At 37.4% G+C, this 13,627-nt stretch overlaps 1 protein-coding gene across 3 annotated transcripts in view; it reads left to right on the top strand.

Annotated features, from left to right (window-relative positions):
* The window catches only part of PLA2G12B (phospholipase A2 group XIIB), a 30,849-nt gene that overhangs the window by 15,077 nt on the left and 2,145 nt on the right, over positions 1 to 13,627 (top strand). For all 3 annotated transcript variants that reach the window (XM_040485348.1, XM_040485347.1, XM_040485346.1), the window contains exon 3: positions 9,299 to 9,464. In XM_040485348.1, the coding sequence (XP_040341282.1) occupies positions 9,299 to 9,464 (166 nt within the window). The remainder of the gene's footprint in view (positions 1 to 9,298; positions 9,465 to 13,627) is intronic.

The raw sequence follows: 13,627 nt of genomic DNA, 5'->3' as shown, positions 1-13,627 counted from the left end.
GCTCGTGCTCTCCCCTCTTTCTTAAAAAAAAAAAAAAAAGCGCAACTGAAGGTGAAAAAGCTGCCACAAAATGGAAGGTAGAAGCTGCAGAAAGCTGATTTCAGAAAGAGAAGAAAGTTTTGGAGGTCAGCACCATTGCCAGGGTCATGTCTGGCAGGCTTAATGAGGCTCTGGTGGGGAAGGAGGGTGGAGACCCAGAAGTGGACAGCATGGCCTAAGGATCCCCTAGGTCACACCCCAACTAAGAGTGCATTTGGGAGAGGGAACACAGCCTCTCCAAGGGGAAAAGACCCAGCCAGCACCATTGAGCTGCCCTGTTCACTAACATAGGAAGGGAGGAGATGCTGGCTGGGGACAGTGAGCCTTGGTGCTGGCTTTCTGCCATGCTTTACCATAAACTCCAAACCTCTGTGTAGTCACTCAGCTGATATCTGGGACAAGCCAGCACTGGCCACAGTGCAGTGAGACTCTCTTCCAGAGGATCAGTGCAGCTCCGTGCACTATGCAGATCTCTAAAATTTAGAATTTTGAAACCCAGCCACACGCCTGAGATAAAACACAGGAGTGTCGTGCCACCCAGCAGTTGGACAGCTCAGATGCAGACAGGGTGAAGGTTGGGATCTGGCCAAAGCTGGGGACACAAGAGAGGTGATTGCTCTTCTGTGAGGACTTCCTGAAGAGTGGTGGGCACAAGCTCCTCATTTCAGGGATGAGACAGCTGGTGACACCATTTTCACCCTGCCCATCAGCACTGACGGACTTCACTAAACAAAACAGTGCCACCAAGAGGATGGCAGAGCTACTTACACCAAGCCCTGCCCTCCTGTGCCCTGCAGATGCATCTCCACTAGAGCAAGTCCACTTGAGAATCAGTCCAGCAGGCCCCAACCCCAGAAGACCAGCACAAATCCCTCACATGCACCAAGTATACCAATCATAGAATGTTACAAAACTTTAGCTCTAGGGGAAATAGGATCTAGCTTCCTTTTTTACCCACCCTTATGATACTGAAAAAACTATTTTATGATTTTACTTTATTTTATTTCTTAATTTATTACATATGTATGTTTTGGGTTTTTAAAGTTTTTATTTATTTATTTTGAGAGAAAGTGAGTGAACAGGGAAAGGGCAGAGAGAGAGAGAGAGGGAGAGAGAGAGAATCCTAACCAGACTCTGCACCATCAGCACAGAGACCAAAGTGAGGCTCAAACCCATGAACCATGAGATCATGACCTGAGCCAAAACCAAGTCAGTCAGTTAACCACCTGAACCATCCAGGCTCCCCACGTATATATGTTTTTTTTGGATCTAGCTTCTTTTAACAAGCAGACTTTGTGTTCCCCCACCTTAGGATACAGAAAAAGCAATTTTATCATTTATTTAATTTTAAAATGTTATTATATCTATATATCTATCTATTTTGGATCTGTCTCCTTTTAACAAGAAACACACAGGATCCAGCTTCCTTTTTTGTTTTTTTGGGGGTTTTTTTGGACCTTGACAATATGACAAGATGAACGGATTCATCCCAAAAGAAAGAACAGGAAGAAGTAACAGGCAGGGATTTTATCAATATAGATATAAGTAAGATGTCTGAATTATAATTTAAACCAACAATTATAAGGATAGTAGCTGGGCTTCAAAAAAGCATAGAAGACACTAGAGAATCCCTTACTGCAGAGATAAAGGAACCAAAAACTAGTCAGGCCAAAATTAAAAATGTTATAACCAAGATACAAACACAAATAGATGCTATGACAATGGGGATGGATGAAATAGAGGAACAAATCAGTGATATAGAAGATAAAATTATGGAAAAGAACAAAGCTGAAAATAAGAGTGAAAGAAAGGCATTGGATCACAAATGTGGACTTAGGGAACTCAGCAACAAAGCATAATAACATTAGTATCATAAGAGTTCCAGAAGATGAAGAGAAAGAAAAAGGGCCAGAAGGTTTGTTTGAGCAAATAACCAAGACATATCATAGTGAAATTCACAAAACACACAGACAAGACAAGAATCCTGGAAGCAGCAAGGGAAAAAAGTCCTTAACTTACAAGGAAAGGCAGATCAAGTTCATTCTAGCAGATTTGTCTATAGAAACTTGGCAGGCCAGAAGGGAATGGCATGATATATTCAACATGCTGAATAGGAAAAATATGCAGCCAAGAATACTTTATCCAGCAAGCCTGTCATTCAGAATAGAAGAAGAAATAAAGAGTTTCCCTGACAAAAACTAAAGAAGCTCATGACCACTAAATCAGCCCTGCAAGAAATATTACAGGGGTCTCTTTGAGTGGGGAAAAAAAGGACCAAAAGCAACAAAGACTAGACATCATCAAGAAACACCAGCTTTACAGGCAACACAAAGGCACTAAATTCATATCTATCAATAATCACGCTAAATGTAAATGGACTGAATGCTCTGATCAAAAGGCATAAGGCATAAGAATGGATTAAAAAAAAAACCCTGTCTATATGCTGCCTATAGGAGACTCATTTTAGACCTAAATACACCTGCAAATTGAAAGTGAAGGCATGGAGAACTATCTATCATGCTAATGGACATCAAAAGAAAGCTGGAGTAGCCATACATATATCAGACAAACTACATTTTAAACCAAAAACTGTAATAAGAGCTGAAGAAGGGCATTAATAACAATTAGAGGGTCTATCCATCAAGAGCTAACAATTTATGCCCTGTACTTGAAACACCCAAATATATAAATCAATAACAAACGTAAAGAAACTCATTAAAATAATATAATAATAGTAGGGAACTTTAACACCTCCACTTACAGCAATGGATGGGTCATCTAAACAGAAAAATCAACAAGGAAACAATGGCTGTGAATGACACACTGGACAGGATGGACTTAACAGATATATTCAGAACATTTCATCCTAAATAGCAGAACACACATTATTTTCTTTTTCTTTCTTTCTTTCTTTCTTTCTTTCTTTCTTTCTTTCTTTCTTCTTTCTTTCTTTCTTTCTTTCTTTCTTTCTTTCTTCTTTCCCTCTTTCTTTCCCTCTTTCTCTCTTTCTTTCTTCCCTGAGTAGGCTTCATGCCCAGTGCAGAGCCCAACACAGGGTTTGAATCCATGACCACAAGATCAAGTCCTGAGCTGAGCTCGAGTCAGATGCTCAATAAACTGACCCGCCCAGGTGCCCTCCACATTCTATTCAAGAGCCCATGGAACATTCTCCAGAATAGATCACATACTGGGTCACAAATCAGCCCTCAACAAGTACAAAAAGATTGAGATCATATCATGCATATTTTCAGACCACAATGCTATGAAACTTGAAGTCAACCACAAGAAAAAATTTGGAAAGACCACAAATACAGGGAGGTTAAGAACATCCTACTATAGAATGAATGGCTTAACCTGGACATTAACAAAGAAATAAAAAATACGTGGAGGCAAATGAAAATGAAAACATGCAGTCCAAAACCTTTGGGATGTGGCAAAAGCAGTCCTAAGAGGGATGTATATTGCAGTATACATTATATTGCAGTATACATATATATTTCTTGCCTTAGGAGACAAGAAAACTCTCAAGTATACAACCTAACCTCACACCTAAAGTAGCTAGAAAATGAACAGCAAATAAAGCATAAAGCCAACAGAAGAAGGTAAATAATAAAGATAAGAGCAGAAATAAATGATATGGAAACAACAACAAAAACAGTAGATCAAGAAAACTAAGAGCTGGTTCTTTGAAAGAATTAATAAATTGTTAAGTCCCTAGCCAGACTTAGCAAAAAGAAAGAAGAAAGGATGAAAAAAGTAAAATTACAAATGAAGGAGGAGAGATCACAACCAACACCACAGAAATATAAACAATTATGACAAAATATTATGAAAATTTTATGTCAACAAACTGGGAAATCTGGAAGAAATGGACAAGTTCCTAGAAACCTACAAACTAGCAAAAATGAAACAGGAAGAAATGGAAAATTTAAACAGACCCATAACCAGGGCACCTGAGTGGCTCAGTTGGTTAAGCATCTGACTTTTGATTTTGCTCAGGTCATGATCTCATGGTTTGTGAGTTCGAGCCCCACATCAGGTTCTACACTATCAGTGTGGAGCTTACTTGGGACTCTCTCTCTGTCTCTCTCTCTCTGACCCTTCCTTGCTTTTACTCTTTCTCTCTTTCAAAATAAATAAATAAAAACTTTTTAAAAACAGGTACCATTTAAAAAGACCCATAACCAGCAAAGAAATCGAATCAGTAATAAAACATCTCCCAACAGAGGCAGCTGGGTGGCTCAGTCAGTTGAGCATTTGACTCTTAGCTTCGGCTCACATTTGAGTGTCGAGTCAGGCTCCATGCTGGGTCTGAAGCCTACTTAAGATTCTTTCTCCCTCCCTCTATTGCTCATGGTCTCTCTCTCTCTCTCTCTCTCTCTCTCTCGAAAAATAATCTTCCAACAAACAAAAGTCCAGGGCCACCTGGCTTCCCAGGGGAGTTCTACCAGACATTTAAAGAAGAGTTAATACCTATTCCTCTCAAACTGTTCCAAAAAACAGAAATGGAAAGAAAAATTCCAAACTCATTATACAAGGCCAGCTTTACCTTGATTCTAAAACCAGAAATCCCACTAAAAAGGAAAAGTATAGGCTAATATCCCTGATGAAACTGGATGCAAAAATTCTCAACAAGATACTAGCAAATCTAATTCAACAGTACATAAAAAAAGAATTATTCACCACGATCAAGTGAGATTTATTCCTGGTTGCAGGACTGGTTCAATATTTGCAAATCAATCAATACAATACACCCCATTGATAAAAGAAAGGTTAAGAACCATATGATCCTCTCAATAGATGCAGAAAAAGCATTTGACAAAATAAAGCATCCATTCTTTTTTTAAAATGTCTATTTATTTTGAGAGAGAGAGAGAACAAGTGGAGGAGGGGCAGAGAGAGAGGGAGAGAGAGAATCTCAAGCAGCTCTGTGCTGCCAGCATAGACCCCAACACAGGGCTCGAAATCACAAACCGTGAGTTCATGACATGAGCCAATATCTGAGTCAGATACTTAACTGACTGAGCCACCCAGGTGCCCCTTTTTTATCTTTTAAAAAAAAATGTTTATTTATTCATTTTGAGAGACAGAGAATATGAGTGGGGTAGGGGCAGAGAAAGAGGGAGAGGGAGAATCCCAAGGAGGCTCCACACTGTCAGCACAGAGCCATCCTTCTTGGCAACGAAGAAGTCAGACTTTCACTATTTACAGATGACATGATACTCTATATAGAAAACCCAAAAGACTCCACCAAAACATTGCTAGAACTAATGCATTAATTCAGTAAAGTTGCAGGATATAAAATCAATGTACAGAAATCTGTTGCACTTCTGTACACCAATAATGAAGCAGCAGAAAGAGAAATCGAGGAATCGATCCCATTTACAATTGCACCAAAAACGATAAGATACTTTGGAATACACCAAAGTAAAGAGGTAAAAGATGTGTACTCTGGAAACTATAGAACACTTATAAAAGAAATTGAAGAAGAGATAAAGAAATAGAAAGACGTTCCATGCTTATGGATTGGAAGAACAAATGTTATTAAAATGTCTATACTACCCAAAGCAATCTACACATTTGATGCAATCCTTATCAAAATAACACCAGCATTTTTCACATAGCTAGAATAAACAATCCTAAAATTTGTACGGAACAACAAAAGATCCTGAATAGCCCAAGCAATCTTGAAAAAGAAAAGAAGTTGGAGGCATCACGATTCCAGACTTCAAGCTATATTACAAGGCTGTAGTGATTAATACAGTATGGTACTGGGCCAAAAACAGACACATAGATAAATGGAACAAAACAGAAAACCCAGCAATGTACCCACAACTTATATGGTCAACTAATCTCTGGCAAAACAGGAAAGAATATCCAATGGAAAAAAGATAGTCTCTTCAACAAATCGTGTTGGAGAAACTGGACAGCAACATGCAGAAGAATGAAACTGGACCACTTTCTTACACCATACACAACAATAAATTCAAAATAGATGAAAGACCTAAATGTGAAACAGGAAACCATCAAAATCCTATAGGAGAACACAGGCAGTAACCTCTCTGACATCGGCCGTGTCAACTTCTTACTCGATATGTCTCCTGAGTCAAGGGAAACAAAAGCAAAAATAAACTATTGGGACCTCAGCAGATAAAAACCTTCTTCACTGTAAAGGAAACAACAAAACTAAAATACAATTTTCATAATGGGAGAAGATGTTTGCAAAAGACATATCTGATAAGGGGTTAGTACAAAATGTATAAAGAACTTATCAAACTCAACACCCCAAAAAACAAATAATGCAATTAAGAAATGGACAGAAGATGTGAATAGACATTTTTCCCAAGAAGATATCCAGATGGTTAACAGGCACATGAAAAGATGCTCAACATCACTCATCATCAGAGAAATACAAATCAAATACAATGAGATATCTCATACCTGCCAGAATGGCTAAAATTAACAACACGGAAAACAAGAGCCAAAGTATGGGAAGAGCCCAAGTGTCCATTGACTGACTAATGGATAAAGAAGATGTGAGATACACACAGACACACACACACACACACACACACACACACACACACTGGAAGAGTGCTCAGCCATCAAAAGGAATGAAATCTTGCCGTTTACAACGACATGGATGGAGCTAGAGTATATTATGCTAAGTGAAATAAATCAGTCACAGAAGATAAATACCATACAATTTCACCCACATGTGGAATTTAAGAAAGAAACAGATGAACATATGGGAAGGGGGGGGGGAAAGAGAGAGAGCAAATCAAACCATAAGAAACTCTTTACGATAGAGAACAAACTGAGGGCTGATGGAGGGAGGTGGGTGGGTGGATGGGCTAAGTGGGTAATGGGTATTAAGGAGGGTACTTGACATGTTGAGCACTAGGAGTTATATGTAAATATTGAATCACTAAATTCTACTCCTGAAAGCAATATTACATTATATGTTAGCTAACTAGAATTTAAATTGAATTTTGAAAAAATTAAAAAAAAAAGAAATGTAAACGTGGATGGAAATTAGGATGGACACACTGCTTCAGCAAGGCTTGACTTGTGATCAAAATTTTCTCTTCTTCAGTTTTGAAGCTTTCCCTTCCCCTTCACTTGTTTTTCTGTAGAATCTTTTGTTCCAGGAACTTGGTATGGCTGGCTGGCACCAGTGTTTGACATTCCTATCGCAACTGCCCAGATCCTGTATTTTCCTATAAAACCCCTCAACCTCCTACCCAGGGTGGGGGCTTTCACTCTTGGAGGCATTAGCCTGCTGCAGCCTCCTTTGTATGGCAAAGTAATAGACTATCTCCCTTCTTTATCCCTAAATCTGTCTTCGTATTACATATTTCAGCTCTGGAGCACAGAGGTTGGTTTTTGACAACAGTATGCACTCTATTTTGGGAGTAATGCCATTTTATTTACTGGTACAAGTATTGTCTAGGACCAGTTCAAGAATTTCCAATTCAGTTGAACTGAATGATAGCGACTATACTCATCTATCTAATTAATTCTCAGTTACCTCTGCTGTGATAATACATTTAATTTTTGGGATGAGGCATGAACAAAGTAGTTTCCTTCAGGTGTCAGATGATAGGAATTTACCCAGAATTGCAGAGCCCAGGCTGTTGCCTAGCCTAATGAGTTACATTACCTCTTACTGTAACAATGGATTTTATTTTCTTTTTCTTAGAAGGGTATTTTTTTTTAAAGAGCTTTTTCTAAAAATGTTTATTTATTTATTTTGAGAAAGAGCATGAACAGGGGAGGGGCAGACAGAGATGGAGAGAGAATCCCAAGCAGGCTCCAAGGTGACAGCACAGAGCCTGATGTGGGGCTTGAGCTCACAAACTGTGAGATCATGACCTGAGCTGAGATCAAGAGTTGGACACTCAACCGACCAAACCACCCAGGAGCCCCTATTTTATTTTTATTAGTCTTCATGCCCAGCATGAAGCCTAACGTGGGACTTGAACTCAAGACCATGAGATCAAAATGTGAGCTGAGATCAAGAGTTGGATATTTAACCAACTGAGCCACTCAGGGGGCCCTGTCAGAAGGGCATTTTAAACTACCAAAGTCCATAGTCTGTTTTAAGTGGTCTTGGAGCAAAAGTTCAGATAAGGGAGCATTTAAGGAGAGCCAAGTGGAAAAGATCTATAATAGCTGATTAATCAATCTCCACCCATACTGTGAAACCATATTTCCACACCTTCCACTTGGGTTCAAGTTTATATTATCAAAAGAACTGCAAAAGATTCTAAGATGCTCTACCAAAGTCTAAATGCCCCTGTTCCAAACTATTTCACATAACCACAGAATGATCACTCTCTGTAATCACTCATTCTATCATGTTCCTTCTTTGCTCGAGTCTTTATCAAATCTTACTAGGTACTTTGGAAGTCAGAACCATCTACCAACTTACCTTTCTTAATTAAAAAAATAACAAATAAATTCTTGCTAAGACCCTTGAAACACCAAACAAACTCACTTGCTCACATATGATTTGCTCATTATCTCTTTTCTTTACCCTCATGTCTAATAATTCTCTAAAAAAAAAAAAAAACACGTAGAGTTATCAAACTCTAGATGTGACATTCTATGAAGTTACTCAGTTTATGCCACAACATTTACAGATGTTTATAGGAGGCTTAATACATTTATGTGTGTGTGTGTGAGATATTGACATTTAACCATAGTCCCCTTGTGGTCAGGAATCATGTGTTCTATACCCCACTCTGCTCCCTGACACATACAGACAAGACACATGCCTTTAAAACAGTGTATGGGATGGGTTTCTAATAAATGCTGGTGACCTCTTGATGAACTGAGCCTTGATTTTTTATACTTCTGAGCCTTTGAATCTTTTGCTCAAATAAAATCTCACATAATATAGGTTTTAGTTAAATTTGGAAGTCCTGCAGCTCTGCCCTCTTCACTAACCTTCTGATGTTTATTTTCATCCCTGTAGTGGCCTGTGAATTTGAAAATTACTAAATCTAAAAGAAAAAGAAGAAAATGGACTATTCAGAATTAATAAGCTAATAACCAAACCATAATTGAAACTCAACATCCTGTAGCTGTCAACCTTATGCATTCTCTCAAGTCACTGGTATTTCTGAATTGATCTGATGTGTAACAGGAATTTGAGAACTGGCCTGTTAATAACAAGGTGGGCAAGGTTGCCTAAGGTCCTTGGTCCAAACGTGGCATTTTCTTCCTTCTCTTTTCTTCCTTTGCTTTTCTCCAGATGGATTTGGGCATTCCAGCAATGACCAAGTGCTGCAACCAGCTGGATGTCTGTTATGACACCTGTGGTGCCAACAAGTATCGCTGTGATGCAAAATTCCGATGGTGTCTCCACTCTATCTGCTCAGATCTGAAGCGGAGTTTGGGTTTTGTCTCCAATGTGGAAGGTAGGTATCTTAAGGGAATCTACTGGTGAGCAGGGAGTTTTGTTCCTGTTTTCATACAGAAATATATCCAGAGCCCCTTTATGCAAAGAGACCATTAGAGCTCACTGAACTTTCTTTATAGAACACTGTGACGAATGTTAAGAAGGGTGAAGGAAGATTCTGGGCATTCCTTCACTAAAGTTCTTGCTGTCCTGCCCAGGAGCTGCTGGCCCCACTCCTGATGGACAGGGCTACACCAAAGCCTTTCCAGAGATATAAAAATCTATCCTTTAAGACTGGAGAAAGAGTTGCCCAACTGGCTTTGGTTATTCATTCCACTATTAAATAATTTTCCATATCAGGAATTTTTCTGTAGGACCACTTGGTTTGGTTTAAGCCCTTTTTTTTCCTTATTTTGTTTTCAGTTGGGGAAAGAATTTTTTAAAACCTATCTTTTTTGTTTAAGCTCTTTGTATTCTTCAGGATAATTATTTTTAAACAGCTGCTTAGCTACCCAGTTTCTAGCACTGATTGTGTAATTTCCTTTTCCTAATTCACCTTAGGAAAAGCTTTAATCCTTTAGTTTCTGAAGCCAGAACATTATATTCAGGTATTCGCATTATATATTTTTAGATGGCAAAGTTTGAAATTTAAGCTTATAAGGAGTTGGCCTCATGCCACTGAGAAAGTCAGCAGTAGAACGAATTTTGGATCATTTTCATAGATCGCTGTCTAGAGTGTAGTCCTAAAGTGAATGTGTGAAGGCTTCAAAATATGAATAATTAATTGGGCACTGTAAAAGGGAGTATCACTCTCTCTGTACCTACAAAAGGTGAATAAGTGCCTGCTGCTAATCCAAGGTCAGGTCAAGTTACTTCCTCTAAGCAATGTCCTATTGATTTTTTCTCCTAAATATCTCTTTGATATACCACTTGCCTGGTTACTGCAAGTTAATCTAACCTCTGGATCCCATCCAATCTATTTTCCTCATAGGGACCAGACACATTTTTGTACCATATAAATCCAGTCATTTCCACCCTCTGTGTAAGCCCTTCAATTGGTTCCTCTTCCTTAGGAATAAATCCAAACTCCTTAGTATGATATACATAGCCTTTCCTGATCCAGCGCTACCCTACCTCTCCAGCATTATTTTGCTTATTTCTGATTTCTCTCCTGACTTCTACCATTCCAAACTACTTGGGTTGATGAACCATATTTTTCTGCCTCTGCAGTTCCCTCTGCTTGGAACACTCTGATCATTTTTTGTTGTTGTTGAAATAGCTTTATTGATATGTAATTCACATACTATACAATTCAACCATTTAAATGCTTTTAAAATATGTTCACAAAGCTATGCAATCAGGCCCATAATCAATTCTAGAACATTCTGACCACACCAAAAGGAATCCCCATAGCCATGAACAATCCCTCTCTCTTTTCCTTTCCTGGCCTTTGGCAACCATGAATCTGCTTTCTACCTCTATTGATTTGTCTGTTCTGGACATTTCATATAAATGGAATCATAAAATATGTGGTCTTTTGTGACAGACATTTTTAACTTAGCAAAGTTTATCTGTGTTGTAGCGTGTATCAGTATTTTGTTCCTTTTTATTGCTAAGTTATAGTCCATTCATTATATGGATATAATGTATTTTCTTTATCCATTCATCAAATGAAGGACATTTGGGTTGTTTCTAACCTTTGGCTATTATGAATAATTCTGGTATGAACATTGATATATAAGTTTTTGTGGAGACATATCTTTTCATTTCTCTTGGGTATATATCTGAGTGGGGGGGGAGGGATTCTGGGTTATATGGTAATTTTATGACAAACTGTTTTCCAAAATAGCTACACCATTTCACATTCTCACCAGCAATGTATTAAGGTTCCAATTTCTCTACATCCTTATCAACCCTTGTTATTATCTGTCCTTTTGATTATAGATCTTAGAGAATGTGAAATGGTATCACATTGTGGTTTTGATTTACATTTCCCTGATTGCTAATAATGTTGATTATATTTTTATGTGCTAGTTGGACATTAAATATCTGCCTTGGAGAAATGTTTAATCAGATCCTTTACCTCTTTTTAAATTGGGTTACTTATCTTTTTATTATTGAGTTGTGAGTATTCTTTATATATTCTGGACACAAGTCCCTTATCAGATACATGCTCCACTAATATTTTCTCTCATTTTGTGGGTTTTTTTTTCACTTTCTTGATGAAATTATTTGGAAAGCAGATGTTTTACATTTCAATAAAGTCCAACTTATCTATTTTTTTCCTTTTGTTGCTTGTACTTTTGGTGTCATATGTAAGAAGCCTTTGCTTTATCCAAGGTCACAAAGATTTGCTCCTATGTTTTCTTCTAAGAGCTTTGTTTTAGCTTATACACTTAGGTCTATGATCCACTTTTAGTTAATTTTTGTGTATGATGTAAGAAAGAGATCCAACTTCATTCTTTTGTATGTGGATATACAAATGTTCCTGCATATTGTTGAAAGACGTTTCTCATACTCAGTTGTTTTTGCACCCTTATCAAAAATCAGTTGAACAGAAATGCAGTATTTATTTCTAGATTTTCAATTCTATTTCATTGATCTATGCCAGTGGCACATGGCATTTATTATTATGGTTTTGTAGTAAACTTTGAAATCAGGAAGCAATCTTCAACTTTGTTCTTCTTTCTCAAGATTGTTTTGGATATTCTAGGTCCCTTGAATTTTCTTATGAATTTTAGGTTCAGCTTGTCAATTTCTGCAAGAAATGGCAGTTAGAAATTTGGTACAGCTTTTGCTAAATCCGGAGATCAATTTGAGACATGTTACCATCTAACAAAATTATGTTTCCTGATCAATGAACATGAATGTCTTTCCATTTATTTGGATTGTCTTTAATTTCTTTCACAGTGTCTTCTAATTTACAGAACACAAGTCTTACACTTCTTTTGTTTAAATTAAGTACTTTATTTGTTTTTTTGTTATTATAAATGAAAGTATTATCTTAATTTTATTTTCAGATTATTCATTGATAATGTACAGAAATAAACTGATTATGTATACTGATCTATTATCCTGCAACCTTGCTGAACTCACTTATTAATTTTAATAGATTTTAGTGGATTCCTTGGGCTTTTCTATACATAAGATAATGCCATTTACATATCATCTTCCTTTCCAATTTGGATACCTTTTACATATTCCTCTTGCCAATTGTCCTGTCTAGGGGTTCTAGTACAATATTGAATAGAAGTGTTGAGAGCAATGTCAAGAGCAAATAAACAAATGGTACTAAACAACCAATGGGTTGAAGAAGAAATCAAGAGAGAAATAAAGAAACATTGAGACAAATGAAAATGGAAATACAACAAACTAAACTTATGAGATGCAGCAAAAGCAGTTCTAAGAGGGAAATTCATAGCAATAAATGCCTACATCAAAAAGATCTTGAATACATAGCTCAACTTTACACCTCAAGGAACTAGAAAAAGAAAAACATCAGAGCCCAAAGTTAGTAGAAGAAAGTGAATAACAAAGATCAGAGCAGAAATAAATGAAACTAAGACTAAAATAACAATAGAAAAGATAAATGAAACTAGGAGCTGTTTTGTTTTGTTTTTTTAAAAGATGAAGAAAATAGACAAACCTGTAGCTAGACTAATTAAAAGCTAATTTGAGAGGACTCAAATAAATAAAATCAGAAATAGAAGAGGAGACATTACAACTGATACCACAGAAATACAAAGGATCACAAAAGACTACTATGAATAATTATATGCTAATAAATTGGACAACTGAGGAGAAATGGGTAAATTCCTAGAAACATGTAGTTCCTAGGAACATTCAGTTCTTACTGAAACTGAATAATGAAAAATAGAATCTGAACAGACTGATTATTAGTAAAGTGATAGAATCAGCAAAGATCTCTCAACAAATGAAAGTCCAGAGCAAGATAGACTTTTATTTTTCAACTTTTTTTTGAGAAAGAATACAAGTGGGGGAGAGGGGCAGAGGAAGAGAGAGAGAGAGAGAGAGAGAGAGAGAGAGAGAGAGAGAGAATTCCAAGCAGGCTCCATGCTCAGCACAGAGCCCAACACAGGGCTTGATCTCACAACCATGAGATCATGACCTGAGCTGAAATCAAGAGTTAGATGCTTAACTGACTGAGCCACCCAGGCACCC

The sequence above is a fragment of the Herpailurus yagouaroundi genome, unplaced genomic scaffold, assembly GCF_014898765.1.
Source record: "Herpailurus yagouaroundi ecotype Mexico unplaced genomic scaffold, PumYag 163, whole genome shotgun sequence".
Taxonomy (NCBI): Eukaryota; Metazoa; Chordata; class Mammalia; order Carnivora; family Felidae; genus Herpailurus; species Herpailurus yagouaroundi.
The sequence above is the reverse complement of the archived record's forward strand: the minus strand, read 5'-3'. Positions and strand labels throughout refer to the sequence as shown.